This window comes from Myotis nattereri (assembly GCF_964212035.1).
Source record: "Myotis nattereri genome assembly, chromosome: 5".
NCBI lineage: Eukaryota > Metazoa > Chordata > Mammalia > Chiroptera > Vespertilionidae > Myotis > Myotis nattereri.
In genome coordinates, this window is record NC_138080.1 from 24,379,095 (window position 1) to 24,404,338 (window position 25,244).

Consider the following 25,244-nt stretch of genomic DNA (forward strand, 5'->3'; position numbering starts at 1 on the left):
GGAGGCACCGCTGGGATCCGAACCTATTCTGCAAAATTTAAAATGTGGACCTGTGCAGTTTCAAACTTGGGTTGTTCAAGGATCAACTGTATTTTCAATCTTTGGTTTGGTATTCATTTATGAAGAGGGCTAGCTTAGGTTACACAAAAATTTTCAACTGCATGGAAAACAGGTTCCCTTAACTCCTGAGGTTTCCAAGGATCAACTGTAGCATAAATCCCATGTCCAACTATGCACTTAAAAAACTGGTAAACATAATTTACTTACTATTTTAAATACTGAAAGTTTTCTAGAGCATTATAACTAAACTAGAGGCCCGATGCATGAAGATTTGTGCAAGAATAGGCCTTCCTTCCCCTGGCTGCACTGGCTTCCCTCTGGCACCCGGGACCTGGGCCTTCGCTCCGGCCGCCGCCTCTTGCCTTTGCTCCGGCCCGGCAGCTGCCATCTTTGTTGTGTCAATTTGGATATTCCCTTTATTGGCTGTGGGCGCTGCCATCTTTGTTGCAAAGTGGTGGTCAATTTGCATATTCCGTCTTCATTAGATAGGATTATGTCAATCCTTCTCATGTTATTTGCATTTTTATTTCTTTTCAGTGGGAGTTTTCACATGTAAGGATGTGGGCCAAATGAAGTCTTTCCCACTCTATTTACATTCAAGAGGCTTTATCCAGTGAGTCCTTTCATGCCTTCGAAAGGAATAGGGATGACTAAAGGCTTTCCCACATTCTTCACATTTATATGGTTTTTCTGTAGTGTGCACTCTCATCATGTGTATTCGAAAAATTTTGTTACAAATAAAGGCTTTCCCACATTCCTTACATTCATAGGGTTTCTCTCCAGTGTGAGTCCTTTCATGTCTTTGTAAGGAACTATGATCTCTGTAGGCTTTTCCACATTGATTACATTCATAGGGTTTCTCTCCAGTGTGAGTTCTTTCATGTCTTTGATATAAACTAAGGCAAGTGAATGCTTTCCCACATTCTTTACATTGATACGGTGTTTTACCAGTGTGCATTTTCATGTGTCTTTGAATGGTGGTGCGACAAATGAAGGCTTTCCCACAATGTTTACATTCATAGGGTTTCTCTCCTGTGTGAGTCCTTTCATGTGTTTGTAAGGAACGATAGTATCTGAAGGCTTTTCCACATTCCTTACATTTATAGGGTTTTTCTGCAGTGTGAGTTCTTTCATGTATTCGAAGATTACTGGGAGTACTGAATACTTTACTACACTTTTCACATTCATAGGGTTTCTCTCCAGTGTGAGATTTTTTGTGTATTTTTAAGAAACTGTTACATCTGAATGCATTTCCACATTCCTTACATTCATAGGGTTTCTCTCCTGTGTGTATCCTTTCATGTATTTGCAAGGAACTGTAATATCTCAAAGTCTTTCCACATTGCTTACATTCATAGGGTTTCTCTCCTGTGTGTGTCCTTTCATGGGTTTGTAAGGAACTATAAAATCTAAAGGCTTTTCCACATTCTTTACATCCATAGGGTTTCTCTGCACTGTGAATTCTTTCATGTTTGCGAAGACAACTGGGAGCACTGAATGCTTTGCTACATTTTTTACAGTCATAGGGTTTCTCTCCAGTGTGAGATCTTTCATGTATTTGTAAGGAACTGTAATATCTGAATGCTTTTCCACATTCCTTACATTCATAGGGTTTCTCTCCTGTGTGAGTCATTTCATGTGGCTGTAAGGAACTGTAAGATCTGAAGGTCTTTCCACATTGCTTACATTCATAGGGTTTCTCTTCAGTGTGAATTCTTTCATGTATTTGAAGATGACTGGGATACCTGAATGCTTTATTGCATTTTTTACATTCATAGGGTTTCTCTCCAGGGTGATTCCTTTCATGTCTTTGAAAACTTTTATAATATCGGAAGGCTTTTCCACAGAGTTTACATTGATAGGGCTTCTCTACAATGTGGCTTCTCTCACATGTTTGAAGAAAAACTGAAGAACTAAAGGTTTTCAAACTCTCCTTACATTTATAAGGAGCATCTGCAGTATGTTTGATCATGTGTCTTTGAGGGCTTTTGAGCCACCTGAAGGCTTTCCAACATTCCTCACATTTATAAGATTCCTCTCCATTGTGATTTCTTTCATGTTTTTCAAACAACTGAATATAAGTGAAGGCTCTCCCACATCTATTACATTTATATGGTTTCTCTCCATATTTCTGATTCTCAGAGGTCTTGTGTCTAGTTTGACATTTAATGTTCCTATTATGGGATGAATGATGCATGAAGACTTCACCACATGCACTGTATTCCCATGGTTTTGCTCCAGGAAGAGATTTCATCAGATTGAGATTTGGAATAAGAGTTAAGTTTTCTCCATATTGACTATCCTCTTTCCTTTTGCAGCTCCTCTCTACCATTTGACTTCTGCAAAAAATAAGAAGCACATTAATTTCTTTGTTAATTTTATACTTATTGGAAGAATATTTAGACGACATTTTTATGATTTACTGCTAAGTATAGGTTTACTGTTTTGTACAAATTGTTGGACATTGAATACACCAAAATTTCTGCAAGACAACTTCAGCCTTGCTATTATAAAAAAATAACCTTCATATTTAGCTTCATGAATGCTCTTTGCATGTAACCTATTTTTGCAAACACTACACATCTAACTCACATATAAAAAGTACTTTAGTAAAAAATTTCTGAGAAGTAATTTGAAGCAGGGGTAGTTTAGATTGTGGTTTTTTTTTCATTTGTTTTAAATATATATATATTTTAGTGAGGAAAGTAGCGGGAGAGAGAGATAGAAACATCAATGATGAAAGAGAATCATTGCCAAAACCGGTTTGGCTCAGTGGATAGAGCGTCGGCCTGTGGACTGAAAGGTCCCAGGTTCGGTTCCGGCCAAGGGCATGTACCTGGGTTGTGGGCATATCCCCAGTAGGAGATGTGCAGGAGGCAGCTGATCGATGTTTCTCTCTCATCGATGTTTCTAACTCTCTATCTCTCTCCCTTCCTCTCTGTAAAAAATCAATAAAATATAAAAAAAAAAAAAGAAAAAAAAAAAAAGAAAGAGAATCATTGATCGGCTGCCTCCTGCACACCCCCTACTGGGGAATGAGCCCACAACTTGGGCATGTGCCCTGACTGGGAATAGAACTGTAACCTCCTGGTTCATAGATTGATGTTCAACCACTGAGCTGGGCTGGGAAAATTCTTCTAAAATTTTTATAGCATAATTGTTTTCTCATCTGAGACACTGCTTTCTATTGTGAATGTTACTCACCTGTGTTTACTCCCCTGGTTTTTGTACTGATCTTCAATTTCGTGATCTTCCCATTTTCCCCCTAAAATTCAGACCAAGAAATAGGATTCCAAAGTATTAGAAATTGTAGAAAAATTATTAGATTCTAGTTCTATAATAAGCTGTGACTATGTCTCGTTTATTTATCAATGTCCTCTATTCATACATTACATGTTAGCACAATGTTGACGGATAAGAAACACTTATCCTTCAGATGAGGAAGTGAAGGGTAACTTGTCAACCTTACCTATGGAGGCCAGGTTCCTGAAGGTTTCCCTCATCACATCTTTGTAGAGTTTCTTTTGTAAAGAATCCAGTAAGGCCCACTCCTCCAGACTAAAGTTCACAGCCACATCCTCAAATGTCACTGAGTCCTAAAACATCACAAATGTGTGTACAGTAAAATTTATGAGACGGACTGCACTGAACACCTAGACTCCATTTACAGGGAAGTCACATATGATTCTGTCATCTCCAAACATTTATGCTAAGACTTCGTCATCAGAAACTTACACTCTGTCCACAATTACTTTCTCATAAATTTAATACCATCACGAACACCTGGAAATTATTTACACATTGTTACCATAATGCATTATATTTTATGTATTTCCTCTAATGGCAGGGTTCAGAGCATGTTGGGAATAGAAAGAAATGCTACAGAAATGAAACGAATATTGTACTATCATTTTAAGATGATAAATTCCTTGGAAAAAAATTTTTTAAAAATATATTTTCACTGATTTCAGAGAGGAAAAGGAGAGGAAGATTGAGATAGAAACATCAATGATGAGATAGAATCATTGGTTGGCTGCCTCCTGCATGCCCCCTACTAGGGATCAAGCCCACAATCCAGGCATGTGCCCTGACTGGGAATTGAACCATGACCTCCTGGTTCATAGGTCAATGCTCTATCACTGAGCCATACCTGGCAGAAAAAAAAAAACCTTTTAATCTTTTTTCCTTATTACTCACCACTGACAGTACTCCATGAGGCATCAGGTTAAATGTGCAGAAGATTTCTGGGAATAAATACATACTAAATAAACATACTTGCTTTTTGTTCTATTGCCATCATTAAACATGACTCCAGAAGGCCTATGACAATGCTAGCTTTAGCAAGGTCCAGGTAGTCATATCATCTTAAAGTTCTCCAGATCATTGAAAGTCATCAGATGTAGCTGGCTGAATACCATTCATACAGACCAACACTGCTTTTTTCTAGTGTAATCTTTATTACAGACTTATTTTTTCCTTTCCCCTCTCTGTCCAATATGATGGGGCCTAGAAAATTAGTCTGGTACCATCTATCTATGGGGATATATTCTGAGATATGTATTGTTAGGCAATTTCATCATTGTGGGTACATGTAGAATGTACTTTCACAAATCTAAATGGCATTGCCTACCAAATACCTAGGCTATATGGCATAGCAGATTGCTCCTAAACTACAAACCTGGACAGCTTGTTACCGTACTGAATACTATGGGCAATTGTAACACAAGGCTATTATTCATATATCTAGATAATGCCCTCCCTTCTGTCATTTCCAAGCTCCCCTGTGTAGGGAAGACTGCACCACAAGATACCCCCAGCACATCTACATAAGGCCACTCTTTCAAAATTTGGTGATGTAGCTGGTCTACCTACTAAATAGAAACAAACATGAAGAGATAGACAAAATGAAGAGAAAGAGGATTATGCTACAAGCAAAATAAAAAGTCAAAACCCCAGAAAAAGAACTAAATGAAATGAAGACAAGCAATCTACCAGATAAAAAGCTGAAAGCAGCCGAAACCGGTTTGGCTCAGTGGATGGAGCGTCGGCCTGCGGACTGAAGGGTCCCAGGTTCGATTCCGGTCGGGGGCATGTGCCTGGGTTGCGGGCACATCCCCAGTAGGAGGTGTGCAGAGGGCGGCTGATCGATGTTTCTCTCTCATCGATGTTTCTAACTCTCTATCTCTCTCCCTTCCTCTCTGTAAAAAATCAATAAAATATATTTAAAAAAAAAAAAAAAAAAGCTGAAAGCAATGGCTACAAAGATGGTCAATAAAATTGGAGAATAAGTAAACTCAGGGAAAGCCCCAACAAAGCGATAAAAAATATAAAAAAAGAACCAATCAAAACTAAAGAACAAAATAATTGAAAAGAAAAAAATACACTAGAGGGAATTAATAGCAGATTAGATGATGCAGAAGAGTGAATCAGTGAACTGAAAAGCAAGGTAGTGGAAAACCCTAACTGAAACAGAAAAAAGAATTTCAGAAAGTGAAAATAGTTTAAGGGACCTCTGGGACAACATCAAGTGTGCTACCATTCTCACCATAGGGGTCCCAGAAGAAGAGAGAGAGAGGGACAGAAAACCTATCTGAAGAAATAACAGCTGAAAACTGCCCTAACCTGGTGAAGGAAACAGATATCCAAGTCAGAAAGCACACAGGTTCCAAACAAGATGAACTTAAAGAAACCCACAAAACACATAATTAAAATGCTAAAAGTTAAAGACAAAGATCATTATAAACGTAGCAAGAGAAAAGCAGTTTAAAATAACGTGTATCTGGAATAAATTAATTAAGAGACATACACATGCACAAAGATGTGAAATATAATGTTAAAAACAATATATGGGGGGGAGAGTGAGTAAAAAAATGGTGCTTTTAAAATAAGTTGAATTTAAGCAACTATTAACTTAAACTACTATTTTTTTAATTGTTTTATTGCTTTAAGTATTACAAAGAGTATTACATATGTCTCCTTTTGTTTCCCCGCCCTTGAACTTAAACTACTAACATCGGGTGTTATATGTGAAATTCATGGTAGCCATAAACCAAAAACCTGTAACAGGTACACAAAATAAAGAGAAAGGCATCCAAACATAACACTACAGAAAGTCATCAATGCACAAAGAAAAAGAACAAGAGAAGAAGAAACAGAAAAGAACTATAAAAACAACCAGAAAACAATTAATAAAGAAGCAATATGTACATACCCATCAATAATTACTTTAAATGTAAGTGACCTAAATTCTCCAATCAAAAGACACAGACTGTCTGAATGAATAATAAAAACAAGAGCCATACATATTTGCTTATAAAAATTACTTCAGCTATAAAGACACACACAGACTGAAATTGAAGGGAAAAAATATATTTCATGCAAATAGCAATGAAAAGAAAGCTGGTGTAGGAATACTTACAAAATACACACAAAATAGACTAAAACAGTCTCTAATAAAAGCCAAAGAAAGGCATTACATAATAATAACATTTATGCATCTAACATAGAAATGCCTAAGTACATAAAGCAAAAATTACTCACTATAAAGGGAGAGATTGACAGTATGACAATAACAGTAGGAAACTTTAACAACCCAGTTACATCAATGGATATATCATCCAGATGACCAACATGAAAACACTGGCTTTAAAAGACACATTAGATCAGATGGAATTAATAGATATTTATAAAAACATTCCATCCAAATATATCAGAATCCACATTCTTTTCAAGTACACATGGAATATTTTCCTGGACGGAGCACACATTAGACCACGAAACAAGTCTTAGTATATTTAAGAATTTTTGAAATATCAAGAAATTTTTGTATTGAAATATTTTTTCTGTTGACAACAGTATAAAACTAGAAATTGATTATAAGGAAAAAACTGGAAAAAACACACAAATATGTGGAAGCTAAATAATATGCTCCTAAATAATCAAGAGGGTCCTGAAACCAAGATGGCAGCATAGGTAAACACCTGAAATTGCTGCCTCACACAACAACTTCAAAAATACAACTAAAAGACAAAACGGACATCATAAGGCTGGCTGAGTGGAAATTCTACAACTAGAAGGAAAGAGAAAAGCACACTGAGACTCAGAGGAGGTGCGGAAATAAAGTGCAGAGGTACAGAGGCACACGTGGAAAGGGCTGGCAACTGAGGACACGGTTGTCTTTTTCAATTGGGAGGGAATCTCAAGCTCCCCACTGCTGTGAACTCCAGTTCCAGGAGAGTCTCTGGGGACCCAGACTCATACAGGGAGAAAATGAACTGTCTGGCCTCGAGCAGAACTCAAGGGTGGCTTTCTCTCAGAGGTGCTTGCAGTGATTACTGGGACACTGAGACGAGGGGCCTCTTAGGGTAGGACTGAGGAGCAGCCATAACTGCTTGCTCCACCCTGTTGATCCCCTGAGACCCCCGCCCCACCCAAGCTGTGCACAGAAGCTTTTGCATATGAAAGGCCTGGCCCTTTGCAATCTGAAAATTACCTAACTAATTGCAGCTGGGCCAGACAGACCCAGAACTTCCAAAAGAAGGCCCAAGGCCACATAGCAGCTTGCATTGCTTCACAGCTGGGCCTCATCTGGGCACCTCCAAACCCCAAACAAAGAAGAGGAATCTGCAGATCTCTCCCTAGCTCCTGCTGGGTAGCCTCAGGCAGAGGCTAAATTAGCACCTCCTTAGAGATCCAAGAGCCAGTGTACCCAGTGGTCAGAGTGGGACCACCCAGATTACAACTCCTCAGATCCATAAGGGACACACTCAGGGGACAGACTCAGTGAGCACCAAAGCCCCACTGAAGCAAGTCTTGCCCCAGAAGGATGTCCCCAGCACAGAAGTTCTCCCACTGCAGACACAGTTGATTCTCACAGCCAATTGGCCTAGAGGTCAATTCCTCCCAGTGATACCTACAATAATCAAGGTTTAACTACAACAAGACTGTGCACACAGCCCACAAAGGGGTGCACCAGAGTGTCCACCTCAGGTAACTGAGGAGGCTGAGCCACTGGGCCCTATAGGTCATCTAGAACAGAAAGCCACTCTATCAACACAGGGAAGCATAAAAATGTGGAGACAAAGAAACAGGTCACAAATGACAGAAACGGAGGAAAGTAAACTACTGGATATAGAGTTCAAACCCACACTTCTAAGGTTTTTCAAGAATTTTCTAGAAACCGCCGATAAATTTAGTGAGACCCTCAAGAAATCTAGTGAGATCCTCGAGGTTATGAAAAAGGACCAACTAGAAATTAAGCATACACTGACTGAAATAAAGAATATTATAGAGAGTTCCAACAGCAGACTAGAGGATCCCAAGAATTAAGTCAAAGATTTGAAATACGAAGAAGCAACAAAAACGCCCAACTGGAAAAACAAAAAGAAAAAAGAATCCAAAAATATGAAGATAATGTAAGGAGCCTCTGGGACAACTTCAAGCGTACCAACATCCGAATTATGGGGGTGCCAGAAGAAGAGAAAGAGCAAGATATTGAAAACCTATTTGAAGAAATAATGACAGAAAACTTCCCCTACCTGGTGAAAGAAATAGACTTACAAGTCCAGGAAGCACAGAGAACCCCAAACAAAACAAATCCAAAGAGGACCACACCAAGACACATCATAATTAAAATGCCAACAGCAAAAAACAAAGAGAGAATCTTAAAAGCAGCAAGAGAAAAAAAGTCAGTTACCTACAAGGGAGTACCCATACGACTGTCAGCTGATTTCTCAACAGAAACTATGCAGGCCAGAAGACAGTGGCAAGAAATATTCAAAGTGATGAATAACAAGAACCTACAACCAAGATTACTTTACCCAGCAAAGCTATCATTCAGAATTGAAGGTCAGATAAAGAGCTTCACAGATAAGAAAAACCTAAAGGAGTTCATCACCACCAAACCAGTATTATATGAAATACTGAAAGGTATCCTTTAAGAAGAGGAAGAAGAAGAAAAAGGTAAAGATACAAATTATGAACAACAAATACACATCTATCAACAAGTGAATCTAAAAATCAAGTGAATAAATAATCTGATGAACAGAAAAAAAAATAATCAAGAGGTTAACAGAGAAATCAAAGAAAATATCAAAAAATATCTGAGACAAATGAAAAAACACAGCATTCCAAAACACAGGGTGTCCCAAAAATGTATATATACACTTTGAATAATTATAAAGGCAGTGTTTATTAAAATACATTTCATTGCCCTACCCTGCTTGGCTCAGTGGATAGAGCATTGGCCTGTGGATTAAAGGGTCTGAGGTTCCATTCCAGTCAAGGGCACATGCCTGGGTTGAAGGCTCAATTCCCACTAGGGGGCATTCAGGAGGTAGCCGATCAATGATTCTCTCTCATCATTGATGTTTTTCTCTCTTTCTCTCCCTCTCTGAAATCAATTAAAAACAATAAAATATATTTCATTTTCAAAATTGAGCTATCAGTTGTTAAAATGTATATACATTTTAGGGAGGACATCCTGTATATGGGGCAAAGCAAAAGCAGTTCTAAAAGGGAAGTTTACAGTGATTCAGAACTACCTCAAGAAACAAAAATTTCAAATAAACAACCTAATCCTACACCTAAAAGAACTATAAAAAAAAAGAGTTAGAAGGAAATAATAAAGATCAAAGTGAAAATACATGAAACAGAGAAAAAAAATAGAAAAAATAAATGAAAGTAAGATCACTGAAAAAATAAAATGAGCCGAACCGGTTTGGCTCAGTGGATAGAGAGCTGGCCTGCGGACTCAAGGGTCCCAGGTTCGATTCCGGTCGGGGGCATGTACCTTGGTTGTGGGCACATCCCCACTGGGGGGCGTGCAGGAGGCAGCTGGTCGATCTCTCTCATCGATGTTTATAACTCTCTATCCCTCTCCCTTCTTCTCTGTAAAAAATCAATAAAATATATTTTTTAAAAAAATAAAATGAATAAACCCTTTGCCAGACTCATTAAGAAAGAAAAAAATAATCCAAATAAATAAAAACATAAATGAAAGAGAAGTTAAAACCAACAACACAGAAATACAAATAAATCATAAGTGAATACACCAACAAGCTGGACAACCAATATGAAATGTATAAATTTCTAGAAACACAATATTTCCAGCCTAAATCAGGAAAAAAAAATAGAAAATCTGAATAAACAGATAACTTGTAACAAAACTGAAATCAGTAATGAAAGAAATCCCAAGAAACAAAAATCTAGGACCTAATAGTTTGCTGAATTCTACCCAAAAACTTAAAGAATTATTACCTATACTTCTCAAAGTATTCAAAAAAATTGGAAAGGAACACTCTAAAACTCATTCTACAAGGCCAGCACTACCTTGACACCAAAACCACACAAAGACACTACAAAAAAAAATTACCAGCCCTGGCTGCTATAGCTCAGTTGATTGGACACCATCCCAGGCATCGAAAGGTTGCTGGCTCAATTCCCCATTCCTCCTAGTCAGAGCACAAGCCCAGGTTTCAGGTTCAATCGATGGTAGGGGGTGTGCAGGAAGCAGACATTTGATGCTATGCTCTCACATCAATGTTTCTTCTCCCTTCCTCTCTTTCTAAAAATCAATAGACTATATTGATATATATATCCCACCTATGTACATAGATGTAAAAATCCTCAAAAAATATTAGCACACCAAAATCAACAATACATTAAAAGGATCATATACCATGATCCAGTAAAATTTATTCCAGGATTGCAAAAATGGTCCAATATCCACAAAACAGGAATCATAATACAACACAATAACAAAACAAAAATAAAAACCTTATAACCATCTCAATAGATGCAAATAATCATTTGACAAAATATAACATCCATAAAACTTTCAACAAAGTGGAACTAAACAGAACATATCTCAATATAATAAAAACCACATATGACAAACCCAGAGCTTACACACTCAATAGTGAAAAGCTAAGAGCTTTTCCCCTAACATCAGGAACAATGTTATATTAGTTTCAGGTGTACAACATACTGATTCAACATTTATATATCTTATAAAGTGATCACCACAATAATTTTAGTAACCATCTGTCACCATACATAGTTATTACAAAGTTATTGACTCTATTTCCTGTGCTGTATATTACACCCCCATGACTTATTTTATAATTAGAAGTTTGTACTTCTTAACCCCCTTCAACTTTTCTGCCCGTCCCCAATCCCTCTCTCCTCTGGCAGCCATCAGTCTGTTCTCTCTATGTAGCACCTCATACCTGTCAGAATAGCTATGATCAAAAAGTCAACAAATAACAAGTGTTGGCAAGAATGTAGAGAAAAGGGAAAGCTTGTGCACTGTTGGTGGGATTGTAATTTGGTGCCGCCACTATAGCCAACTGTATGAAGTTTCCTCAAAAATATTAAAATTAGCCGAAACCGGTTTGGCTCAGTGGATAGAGCGTCGGCCTGTGGACTGAAAGGTCCCAGGTTCGATTCCGGTCAAGGGCATGTACCTGGGTTGCGGGCATATCCCCAGTGGGAGATGTGCAGGAGGCCGCTGATCGATGTTTCTCTCTCATCGATGTTTCTGACTATCTCTCTCCCTTCCTCTCTGTAAAAAATCAATAAAATATATTAAAAAAATATATTAAAATTAGAACTACCATTCAAATCAGCAATTCTACTTTTGGGTATTAATCCAACCAAAACAAAAATACTAATTAAAAAAGATATTTGTACCCCTATGTTAATTACAGTATTATGTACAATAGAGTTGATACATACATACACACACAGAGACAAATGGAATATTACTCTGGTATAAAAATAATAAAATCTTGCCAGTTGCATAAACATGAGTGAAGATAGAGATTTTATGCTAAGTGAAAAAGTCGTACCAAGAAAGACAAATACCATATAATTACACATATATGTGTAATCTAAAAAAACAAACCAACCAACCAAAACAAAACAGAAACAAACTCAAAGAACAGAGAATGGATAGCTTCCCCCAAAGAAGAGTTTTGGCTGAATAGGTGAAAAAGATAAAGAGAAATAAATAAGAGATCCAGACTTTTAGTTACATGATAAGTCATTGGGATGTAACTTACGGCATAGGGAAAATAGTATCTAATATTACAATAAGTTTATATGATGACAGTTGGTTACTATACTTGCTTTGGTTAACACATTGTAAAATACATAAATGTAAAAATCACTGATTTACACCTGAACTAATATAATATTTTATGTCAACTATACTTTTAAATAAACTTTTTTTTTAACTGAGAAAGAAAATACTTGCTCTTTAAGGAGTGACTATTTGATGGGCTCACCTCGCTCGTGGAGTATAATCAATCACCCTAGTACACCCCCCTGCCCCACCAAGACTCACCCTAATGTTAAGGAGAACCCAGTCTGAGTCACACCTTCACTCCAAACACAGGGACTCCAACCAAAACCACTGTAAGGAGAGCTCCATTCTCAAACTCCTGCTCCCAGACAACAAGGAACGACTGAAACTGCCAACTCCAAGTCCTCTGAGCACAGAACCCAGGCTCTGTGAGGTCAACAATGCAACACAGGGCAGCACAGCTCGGGGGAGGGGCTCCCCAGCAAGCAGCAGGCCCAGAGCAGGAGCCTCCTGGCTCTTATCAGCCTGACAGGTAAGGACAGGGGAAGGGGGAGGCGCGAGGCTTAAGTTTTCAGTAAACAAATATCAAACACGTGGAGCCTGACCACTTATGACAAGAACAAACCCAAGTAAGAAAAACAGGCATTGGCTCTGGCCTGTTTTTATATAAATAGGGGTTAATACAGAAGTGACTGAAATACTGCGCTGTGGATGGCTAGCTTACAGCACTGCAATGGACCAGGATATGTGGTCAGGAAGTCTTCTTGTTGATTTCTATCTTAGAAATTTAATCAGCCTTCCTTCCAATGCACTACTTATTTAAAATAAGGAGAAATTATATAAATATATAATATATAAAAATACATATATACCATTATTTCCTATGTGTAATCATTATTTTAAATTAACTTTTACTTTTTAAAATTAATCCAATTTTAACTTTTCTCTACAGAATACTACTCTAAGATGTAATCCTTTAAACACTAAAAAATATAAAACTCCAAACGATCAAAAATTCCCAAATTCCTTTCTGGTAAAAAGCCAAGGGATATTATAATAGTTTGTCCACTGTATTTTACACTTAGGATACTTTTGAGATTGAGTAGTATATTATAATGCATTAGGGGTTTGCAATAAAGCCCTGAAATGAACTAGAAAATTCAAATATATCCTTAATTTTTAGTTGTTTTTCTTACTACATCAATGAAAATAAAAATTGCCTTAGCTGGTTTGGCTCAGTGGATAGAGCGTCGGCCTGCGGACTGGGGGGTCCCGGGTTCGATTACAGCCAAGGGCACACGCCTGGGTTGCGGGCTCGATTCCCAGTGGGGTGCGTGCAGGAGGCAGCCGATCGATGATTTTCTCTCATCATTGATGTTTCTCTCTCCCCCTCTCCTTTCCTCTCTGAAATCAATAAAATATATTTAGAGGAAATTCAACTGCTTTTTCCTCACATCCATTCAAATAGAAATTCTTTTAAATGTCAAATTTCTTTAGAGTCATGGACATATAAAAACTGACCTAAAAATGGAAAAATCACCTGATAACTTAAAAACACCCTTCTCCCCTCTTCAGGCTCTTTTCCATAATAAAACCAAAATTATATTCGGTTCCACAATTATCTTGCCTTATATATACACGGTATCTTTCTATCAATTTACATATTAAAAGCACAAGTGTTAATGAAATCTAGATTCAAAGAGCTGCAATATTCAATGGAGAAAGGAATCCAATGATAGTAAACAGCAATACTGGAATCAAGAAAGGTACACAGCTGCTCCCCTACAGTTCAGAAGGAAACCCACACCCAGAAAATGGACTGTTTCCACTAAGGGTCTAGATACCCCCTGCTGAGATTAAGCCCCTGCAGTGGGTCAGTCCCTGGGGAAGGACATGGGTGACACCTGAGCAGCCCAGGAGGGAGCTCTCTGGGAGCTCCACACCCTCCCCTCGCCTGTAAGCATGGAAATACTCCCTGAGGCTTCCATTCTCACAGGTGAGGCAACTCTCAGCCTGATTCAGTTTTAAGTTCTGATCCAAATGAACCCCCAAATCCATAAACCTTTTGTCCACGAGACAACAAAGTACCTGATCGGCATAGACCTTCTCAATGTCTATAAATTATACTCTGAATGCAAACCTCGACATAAAATCTAGAAATGGCTGGGACTAAGGATCCACAACCACAACCATAACCACAGACAGAGCATCAGTACCCGCCTCCACCCGAGGCCCTGCATTGCATCCCCACTTCCGGGCTCAGAAGCTTTTCTTAGGAATCTACTTCAGCAATTCTGCTCTGCATGGCTAAGCTCTGGGATTGTTTTTTAAAACTCCCCAAAATAAAACAACCTCAGAAACTTACTACACATGCTCAGGAAGAGTGAAAGAAAAATTCTAGAAATGGAAAGTAATACTAAAAAAAAAAAATTTTTCCGAATTATACTCTCTTTGCTTATTTGGAACTCTTTTAAATATATATTTTATTGATTTTTTACAGAGAGGAAGGGAGAGAGAGAGTTAGAAACATCGATGAGAGAGAAACATCGATCAGCTGCCTCCTGCACACCCCCTACTGGAGATGTGCCCGCAACCAAGGTACATGCCCTTGACCGGAATCGAACCTGTGACCTTTCAGTCCGCAGGCAGACCCTCTATCCATTGAGCCAAACCGGTTCGGGCTGGAACTCTTTTATATTCTTTCACGTTCTAGTGATTACATACATTTTACTCCTATTAAAAACTGAGACTTGCCCGGCTATGGTGGCTCAGTGGCTTGAGCGTAATCCCATGGACCAAGAGGTCCTGGGTTCGATTCAGTCAGGACACATGCCTGGGTTGTGGGCTGTGGGGGTGTGAAGGAGGCACCGAATCAATGAGTCTCTCTCATCATTGATGTTTCTGTCTCTCTCCCCCTCTCCCTTCCTCTCTGAAATCAATAAAAATATTTTTTTAAAAAAAACAAAAACAGTCCTAACCGGCTTAGCTCAGTGGATAGAGCGTCGGCCTGTGGACTGAAAGGTCCCAGGTTCGATTCTGGTCAAGGGCATGTACCTTGGTTGCGGGCACATCCCCAGTGGGAGATGTGCAGGAGGCAGCTGATCGATGTTTCTCTCTCATTGATGTTTCTGACTCTCTATCCTTCTCCCTTCCTCTCTGTAAAAAATCAATAAAATATATTTAAAATAAAAAAAACAAAGCTGAGACTTAGCCAGGCCGGCATGGCTCAGTGGTTGAGCGTCCACCTATGAACCAGGAGGGCAGGGTTGACTCCTGGTCAGGGCACATGCCAGATCCCCAGTGTGGGGCACGCAGGAGGCAGCCCATTAGTGATTCTCTCTCATCATGGATGTTTCTATCTCTCTCCCTCCCCCTTCCTCTCTGAAATCAATTAAAATATATTAAATATATACGTATATTTAAAAAACAAAACAAAAAACCGAGATTTAAATAAGTCAGTAAGTGTTTTCAAAGTGATCAGCCCAGGGAAGAGGCCGTGCTGACAGGGCACAACGCCCAGGAAAGTTTCCAAAGAGGGAACCCCCCCCCCCCCCCCGGACTTCCCCTGTGTCTGTGCCAGGGAAGGTCCTGGGCGAGAGGAAGGCGGACTTCATACTCTTCTAGGTGTTACTCTCGGCTTCCCTCTCACGCAGAATATCCAGACAAATGTCCATCTCTAAGGAAGAGCATTCTGCCATGATTCCGTAAAAAATTTTAAATGGGGGGGGGGGCGGCGGGGGGAGATCAGTGGGGGGAAAGGAGACATATGTAATACTTTAGACAATTAAAAATCTTTTTTAAATAAAATAGACAAAATATTGAGTCTGTTTGAAACGCACCCCGGAGGCTAGTCGGTCATGATGCTGTGACTCGGGAGGAAAGCTGGCTTTGGGAATCCGAGGACGGACCTGGAAATGCAGAGATTTACCGCCAGTTTCAGTAAAGGCCAATTTGGGGGACCAGGGTCCAGGATTTGAGACCCTGCTTCCCAAACATTTAAGAAAACTCATAAAAAGGCGGTTCCCCTGAGGAGAGGGGAGCGACGACCCCACAGACCACAGCCCCGCCCCTGCACCAGCCCCGCAGGCCGCGTCACAATGGTCCCTGATGACGCTCCCCGTGGTCCCCGCGCCATCTGAGGAGGCGCGGGCGGCCCGCAGAGCCCGCGGCTGGAGTCCCCGCGCAGGGACCGGACGGGACGGAACTCCGGGTCCTGGCTCCGGGCCCGGCCCCGCGCCGTGCGCCGGGCGGGACGCGGGGGCAGCGGAGCCCAAGCGGAAAGCGGACTCGGTGGGCAGACTCCGACTTGACCGAGGGGTGGCCGTCCGATCACAGCCGGCTCCAGCCAGTTCCAGCCAGTTCCTGCCAGCCCCCGCTCCCCGGGGCGCCCGACACTCACCATTTCCAGGTTTCCTAGGTCTCCCCGAGTCCCGCCTAAACTTCCTCTCCGCGTGCGGATCACCGCGCCGCAGAGCCTGCAACGGAGGCGCCAGGGACCGTTAGGCACAGGCGACCAGCATTCCCGAGCCGGGCGGACGGCGAGAAGTCCACGCCCCTGTGGTGCCTCGCCCCACCCACCTGCCCCGGAAGCACCCCTGATTGGACAGTTGCTGATGACGCGACACCCTCTGCCTGAGTGACAGCCCTCCGCAGGACCCTCGACTCAGACTTGAAACTGAACTTACTGCTGGACTGGCTGGGGCTGACTGCCCTGCGTTTGCCCAGCGCTTTGTGAACACGCGAGCGCAGGTGTGCACAGGGAATTCCCGATTCAGTTTCCAGATGGTGCAAGTAAGTACAGAACACGAGGGTGTCCCCGGCCAGGTCAAGGGCTTGGTGCAAGGGCGTCAGGCCACTCCTGGCACTGAGACTCCTTAGAAACAGACACCTAAGGCGACCTCATCAATCGGTAATAAGGAGTCTGGCTCCATTTCGATCTTTGATGCTTCCCAGCAACCCCTTCCTCACCCCCAGTCATTCTGCCCTTAAGAGAAAGAATCTAAGAGCACTTGGCTCAGGTGGGGAGTTGGAAGCCTGATGCCCTAGCCGGGGTGCAAGAACTCTTAGTCTAACCACAGGGTGTGAGATGTGTTAATTATATTTTTAGCTGTACATTTTACACTGGTAGGAAATTTAATTTACTTTTTTGCCTGTGTCTCTAGAGAACTCTGAAATGTAAACGACTAAATATCCCTAAGATAATTAATTTCCATTTTCACTGATGTAAGAGAAACAATAAATGGTTATGTAAACTTGGGATGCATCTGAAAACTTTCTCTTCTCTTCCAGCTTTATTGAGGTATAACTGACAAATCAAATTGTCTATATTTCAAGATCACAACATGACTATTTGATATATGTATACTTGGCTGTATACTTGAAATTTGCTAAGAGTGGATTAAGCTTTCTCATCACACACATATACACAAAGTAACTGAAACAATGGATATTTTAATTAATCTGGAAGCACTTATATGCCTAAGTGATTGGATTGCAAAACTGTTAATGCACTTATTTATATGAACAGCTTTATGATATATAATGCACATACTATACAGTGCAAGCCATGTAAAATGTACAATTCAATGCCGAAACCGGTTTGGCTCAGTGGATAGAGCATTGGCCTGCGGACTGAAGGGTCCCAGGTTCGATTCTGGTCAAGGGCATGTACCTGGGTTGCGGGCACATCCCCAGTAGGGGGTGTGCAGGAGGCGGCTGATCGATGTTTCTCTCTCATTGATGTTTCTAACTCTCTATCTCTCTCCTTTCCTCTCTGTAAAAAATCAATAAAATATATTAAAAAAACAAACAAACAAAAAAAAATGTACAATTCAACAGGTTTTAGTATATTCCCATGTGTGCCATCATCCCCACAGTTTTTAAACATTTGGCCTCTCCAAAACAAACTCCTCTACACTACTATACTCCCAACGTCCCCATCTTCCTCCTCCAATCCCCAGCTTTAGAAACCCCTAATCTACTTTCTGTCTCTGAGTATTATTAACTTATTTGGGTACTCAAATGAATAGAATTATATACTATATGATCTTGTGATTGACTTCATTCACTCAGCATAATTATTTTCAAGGGACAACCATGTTGTAGCATGTACCAACACTTCATTTGTTTTTATGGCCAAGTAATATTCCATTGTATAGGCAAAACACTTTGTTTATCTGTTCATCTGTTAAGAGACATTTTGTTTTTACTTTTTGGTTACTATTAAAAACACTGCTCATTGCAAGGAGAGTGATGGGTAAGAAAAATATGCAGTTTCAACTGTTGCTTTTTATATAAAAAACTATAATAGGATGCTCAAGAAATCCAACACTGGTTATTAAGGGTGGCTGAAGCAAGAGCACTGAGGGGGTCCAGGATACTCCTGTGGTAAGTCTACTTTAAACCTTATCTAACAGATATTTGCCGACCTTTTCATAAATTGTTATTTAAAACTAGAGGCCTGGTGCACAAATCTATGCACCAATGGGGTCCCTTGGCCTGGCCTGTGGGATTGGGCTGAAACCAGCTCTCTGACATCCCCCGAGGGGTCCTGGATTGCAAGAGGGTGCAGGCCAGGCCAAGAGACCCCCACTGGTGCACTGTCGCGCCGGGGAGGGACGCAAGAGGTTGGCCAGCCAGGGAGGGACTGCAGGGCTGTCCAGAGCATGTCTGGCCCATCTTGTGCAGTCCCAATCAGCCAGAGCCCAGCAGCAAGCTAACTTAACGGGTCGGAGCATCTGCCCCCTGGTGGTCAGTGCATGTTATAGGGACTGGTCAGCCGCTTGACTGTCTGCCCCCTGGTGGTCAGTGTGTGTCATAGTGACTAGTCGACTAGTCGTTCCAGTCGCCTAGGCTTTTATATATATAGATTCATCATACCTGAACACTACTGGTATTCAAATGTAAGCCTTCGAATTCTATTTTAAAGCACCCTAGTCCCACACAAAGGAGAAAGAACAGACCCTAGAGCAGCGGTTCTCAATCTGTGGGTCGCGACCCCTTTGGCAGTCGAACAACCCTTCCACAGGGTCGCCTAAGACCATCCTGCATATCAGATATTTACATTACGATTCATAACAGTAGCAACATTACAGTTATGAAGTAGCAACAAAAATAATTTTATGGTTGGGTCACCACATGAGGAACTGTATTTAAAGGGCCAGAAGGTTGAGAACCACTGCCCTAGAGTATTTTCTTTTTTTTTTTTTTAATTGTTTTATTGCTTAAAGTATTACAAAGAGTATTATATATGTCTCCTTTTTTTTTTCTCCCCTTGATCTTCCCCTAGCCTCCCATACCCCCCAGTGTCTTGTGTCCATTGGTTATGCTTATATGCATGCATACAAGTCCTTTGGTTGATCTCTTACCAACCCTCCCCCCCCCCCCCCAACCCTCTCCGGCCTTCCCACTGTAGTTTGACAGTCTGTTCGATGTTTCTCTGCCTCTGTATCTATTTATGTTCATCAGTTTATAATGGTCTTAATTATCCACAAATGAGTGAGATCATGTGGTATTTTTCTTTCATTGACTGGCTTATTTCACTTAGCATAATGCTCTCCAGTTCCATCCATGCTGTTGCAAATGGTAAGAATTCCTTCTTTTTTACAGCAGCATAGTATTCCATTGTGTAGATGTACCACAGTTTTCTAATCCATTCATCTGCTGATGGGCACTTAGGCTGTTTCCAGAGCTTAGCTATGGTGAATTGTGCTGTTATGAACATAGGGGTGCATATATCCTTTCTGATGGTGTTTCTGGTTTCTTGGGATATATTCCTAGAAGTGGGATTACTGGGTCAAATGGGAGTTCCATTTTCAGTTTTTTGAGGAAACTCCATACTGTCTTCCATAGTGGCTGCACCAGTCTGCATTCCCACCAGCAGTGCACAAGTGTTCCTTTTTCTCCACATCCTCTCCAGCACTTGTCGTTTGTTGATTTGTTGATGATAGCCAGTCTGACAGGTGTGAGATGGTACCTCATTGTTGTTTTGATTTGCATCTCTCGGATGATTAGTGACTTTGAGCATGTTTTCATATGTCTCTTGGCTTTCTGAATGTCCTCTTTTGAAAAGTGTCTATTTAGGTCCTTTGCCCATTTTTTGATTGGATTGTTTATCTTCCTTTTGTTAAGTTGTATGAGTTCCCTATAAATTTTGGAGGTTAGGCCCTTATCAGATATGACATTGGCAAATGTGTTTTCCCACTCAGTGGGCTTTCTTGTTGTTTTGTTGATGGTTTCTTTTGTTGTGCAGAAGCTTTTTATTTTGATGTAGTCCCATTTGTTTATTTTCTCTTTAGTTTCCAAAGCCCTAGGAGCTGTATTGGTGAAGAAATTGCTTTGGCATATGTCTGAGATTTTGTTGCCTTTGGATTCCTCTAGTATTTTTATGGTTTCCCATCTTACATTTAAGTCCTTTATCCATTTTGAGTCTTTTTTCTTTTCTTTTTTCCAAAAAAACAAATGATCAAAGCTGGTTATTTGAGGATGACTGGAGGAATAGCACAGAAGTGGAGCACAGTCTCTAAGCAGGGAGTCTTCTTAGGAATTTTTTTAAACCTTCCCATTTAGCATTTATGTAAAATAAAGAGAGAAATTTATTTATGCCATATTTTCCTATGCTTAATCATTTTCTTTACTTTTGCTTTTAAAAATTAATTTTTCCACCCTAGCCGACTTGGCTCAGTGGATAGAGCGTCAGCCTGCGGACTGGGGGGTCCCGGGTTCGATTCCGGCCAAGGGCACGTGCCTGGGTTGCGGGCTTGGTCCCCAGTGGAGGGCGTGCAGGAGGCAGCCGATTGATGATTCTCTCTCATCATTGATGTTTCCATCTCTCCTTCTCCCTTTCTCTCTGAAATCAATAAAGAAATATATATATATAAAAAAATTAATTTTTCCTATATAGGCAATCCAAAACACTAACAGATATAAAACTGTAGTCCATCAAACATTTACAAATCCCTTTCCAACTAAAAGGACGACATGCCAGTCAGAGAAAGATAAATATCACATGCTCTCACTCATTTGTGGATTATAATGAACAACATAAACTGATGAACAAAAACAGAGGTAGAGACAGAGAAGCATTGATCAGATGTTCAAAACTCAGAGGGAAGGCAGGGGAGGGTGGAGTGAGGAGGAAAGATCAGCCAAAGGACTTGTATGCATGCATATAAGCATAAGTGATGGATGTGGACAACAGGGGGCAGGGGTAAGGCAGGATTGGGGGAAATGAGGGGAGATTGGGGGGATAAGGACACATTTGTAATATCTTATTCAATAAAGAAAAAAATTTTTTTAATAAAAATAAATAAATAAAAGGACGACATGCATTTTTATAGTTTGTCCACCATATTTCTCACTGTGGATATTTTCAGAATTGAGTAGCATGTAATAATGCATTAGGGTTTACAATTTAGCCCTGAAATGGACTAGGAATTTGAAAGATTTACATGAGCTTTGAGGCATTTCCTCATATCAATGAAACTAGAAAATCAATGACTTCTTCCTCACATGCATTAAAATAGGAACTCATTTTCCTTAGGAATAGTATAGCCTTTTATTTTTTTAAATATATTTTTATTGATTTCAGAGAGGAAGGAAAAAGGAGAGAGAGATAGAAACATCCATGATGAGAGAGAACCATGGATCGGCTGCCTTTAGTTTTCAGATGCAGCAAGTACAGACAAGAGGGTGGCCCAGGCTAGGACTGATGCAAACCGAGGAAAAGAGTGAAGATAGGGAGACTACATACTGAAATCACTTTAACCAAGCGGCTAAATTATTGGCATTATGAAGGTTGAGGCATGAAGAAATGATCTTTTTTCTTGTTTTAACTTGCCAGGGAGCTTAAGCTTTTGAACTGTCCAGACCTGTGTTGATACCCGGACATTTACTTACTATCCCCAGAAGGTCTCCGAGGTCACTAGGCCTCCTGGCGCCCATCCTCCAGACCTCCTGACATCTGCCTGATAAGCTTCTTGGACCAATCCTAGAGCTGAGAATGCTGCACAGATTTCTCTCCACCATGTGACTTTACTCTGTCAGCTCTTAACTTTTATGTCTTCTTTGGAACACTTCTGGGAGTTTGCCTAGCTGTGTTTCCAGTTTGCAAACTATAAGGTCCTTGAAAAAGGACATAAAAAGAGTACCTATCTCATAGGATTGTGTGAGGATTAAATGACTTACTGTAGTGGCATTAGTGTTTAAAAAATTAATACCTGTCATCACACACACACAAAAGATCCTTGAGTAAATCTTTATTATTTATTTCTAGCCAAAGCCTCCTTAGTGGACAGAACAAAAGAGCCTTATGCCCTTGAGGGGTCAAGAGTTGGCCTAGAGCTGCAAAGTCACTCATGTGAGTCTTGTTTAGAAACACAGACACTTAAATGTGACATCATCTGTAATCCCGTGTCTGGCTTCTTTTCAATTTTTGATCCTTGACAGCCCTGAGCCTTCTACCCATCCCATCCCCATCTCCTCTCATTTTGTTCTTTTAGTAAGAATCCCAGCCCTGGCCGGTTTGGCTCAGTGGATAGAGCATTGGCCTGTGGACTAAAAGGTCCCTGGTTCGATTCCTGTCAAGGGCACATGCCCAGGTTGCGGGCTCGAGTGCGGGAGGCAGTCAATTGGTGATTATCTCTCATCATTTATGTTTCTATCTCTCTCTCCCTCTCCCTTCCTCTTTGACATCAATATAAATATAATTTTTAGGAAACACAAAAAAGAATCCCAGAGCACTGGGCTCTGGTGGGAAGTTGGAACCCTGAAGCCCTAGCCTGGGTGCAAGGACTCTTCTCAGCTTAACCACAGGGTGCGAGATGTGTTCATTACATTCTCAGCCGTACATTTTACACTAAAAGGAAATTTAACCTAGCCTAGTTTTGGCTGTGTCCCTAGAGAACTTTGAAATGTAAACTGCTAAGATATTTTAAGGTATTTGAACCCTTATTTTTAATAATATAAGAAAAACAATAAATTAGTATGCAAATTTTCGATGTAACTGGAAACTTTCATCACCCCAGCTTTCTTGGGGTATAATTGCCTAATAAAGTTGTATTTAAAGATTGCAACATGATGATTTGAAATATCTCACTATATACATATATACTGCACTGTATAATTAAAATTTGATGAGAGTAGATCTTAAGCATTCTCACTACATACACACACACACACACACACACACCCCAAAATTGATGGAGCTGTTAATTAACCTGAAAACTCATATGTCTCAGAGTTGGATGGCAAAACTGTTTTTGCACTGTGTATTGAAATTTAGATTGCATTAAAATTTAGATGCCTACCTTACACAATATTTTTGAAATATTACTACTCCTCATTGCTTTTCTTATGTTAATCACCCTACTAAACAGGTTCACTTTATTAATTGGTGATTCTGCAATGTGTCCTAAGAACTCTTTCTTTGTAAAATACATTGCAAGTACAACTCTAGTTACTGGGCTTCCTCCCTTTTCTTTTTTCTTCTTTTTCATTTTTTTGCATATATTTTGAACAGTCCCCTTTTATCTCATGAATAAGGAGGAAAAAGGTAATAAAACGCGGAGCCAAACACCTGCTATAATAGTTTTCTTCCTTTCTTTCTGAGTGGGAAAGGTTGCTGGAGCCTTATTTTCCATCCTACCCTCAGGCTTCACAATCCCATCCAACATAATTTTGAGCCAAGCAGATAGGTCTCCCTTTTATTAACTCACATTTTACTATTTTATTATTTCACTCATTCCCCAGCATACCCCCTACTCTTTAGCAACCATCAGCTTGTTCTTTATGTGTGTGTACGGTTCTGGTTTTCTTTTATTTGTTTTGTACTTTTTGGATGCCAACATAAGTAAAATCACATGGTATTTGTCTTTCTCTGTTTTAGTTATTTCACGTAGCAAAATACACTCTGGGTCCATCCATGTTGTCCCAAATAGCAAAATTTTATTCTTTTTGACAGCAGAGTAATATTTCATTGTATACTAGTATATGGAGCACGTCTTCTTTATTCATTTATCTATTGATGGATGCCTAAGTTGCTTCCATATCTTGGCCATTGTAAATAATGCTGCAATGATAACAGGGGTACATATATATTTTCAGATTAGTGTTTTAGTTTTCTTCAGATAAATACCCAAAAGTGGAATTGCTGGGTCATATGGCAACTCTGTTTTTAACTTTTAGAGAAATCTCCATAGATTACGTAGTGGCTGCACCAAATTACAATCCTGCCAACAATGTACAAGAGTTCCCTTTTCTCCACATCCTCACCAGCATTTGTTTTTTGTTAATTTTTTAAAGCTAGTTATTCTGACAGGTGTGGTTTTGATTTGCATTTCCCTGGTGGTTAGTGATGTTGAGCATCTTTTCATATGTCTGTTTGCCATTTGTATATGCTCTTTGGAGAAATGTCTATTCAGGTCCTCTGTCCATTTTTATTTTTATTTTTTATTTTTTTTAAAATATATTTTTATTGATTTTTTACAGAGAGGAAGGGAGAGGGATAGAGAGTCAGAAACATCGATGAGAGAGAAACATCGATCAGCTGCCTCCTGCACATCTCCCACTGGGAATGTGCCCGCAACCCAGGTACATGCCCCTGACCGGAATCAAACCCGGGACCTTTCAGTCTGCAGGCCGATGCTCTATCCACTGAGCCAAACCGGTTTTGGCTCATTTTTATTTAAAAAAAAAAAATATTTTATTGATTTTTTACAGAGAGAAGGGAGAGGGATAGAGAGTTAGAAACATAGATGAGAGAGAAACATCGATCAGCCGCCTCCTGCACATCTCGTACTGGGGATGAGCCTGCAACCAAGGTACATGCCCTTGACCGGAATCAAACCTGGGACCTTTCAGTCCGCAGGCCGACGCTCTATCCACTGAGCCAAACTGGCTAGGGCTCTCTGCCCATTTTTAAATTGGATTGCTTATTGTTGTCAAGTTATCTAAGTGACTTACATATTTTGGATATTAACGCCTCATCAGATGTATTGTTTGCAGATATCTCCTCCCTTTCAGTAGGCTATCTTTTCGTTTTGTTGATTGCTTCCCTTGCTCTACCCTACCTTTTTAAGTTGTTGTAGTTCCATATGTTTAT

The 25,244-nt window shown here is 40.1% G+C and overlaps 1 protein-coding gene across 1 annotated transcript; it reads right to left on the reverse strand.

Moving 5' to 3' along the window:
• On the reverse strand, positions 1-16,701 carry LOC308520466 (uncharacterized protein). The gene is made up of 4 exons (XM_081093024.1): positions 16,545-16,701; positions 3,530-3,656; positions 3,265-3,325; positions 1-2,399 (listed from the first exon to the last, which is right to left on the reverse strand). The coding sequence occupies exons 1-4, from the start codon at positions 16,545-16,547 to the stop codon at positions 647-649; spliced, it is 1,944 nt and encodes a 647-aa protein (XP_080949150.1). The 5' UTR covers positions 16,548-16,701; the 3' UTR covers positions 1-646.
• Positions 16,702-25,244: the final 8,543 nt, after the last annotated feature.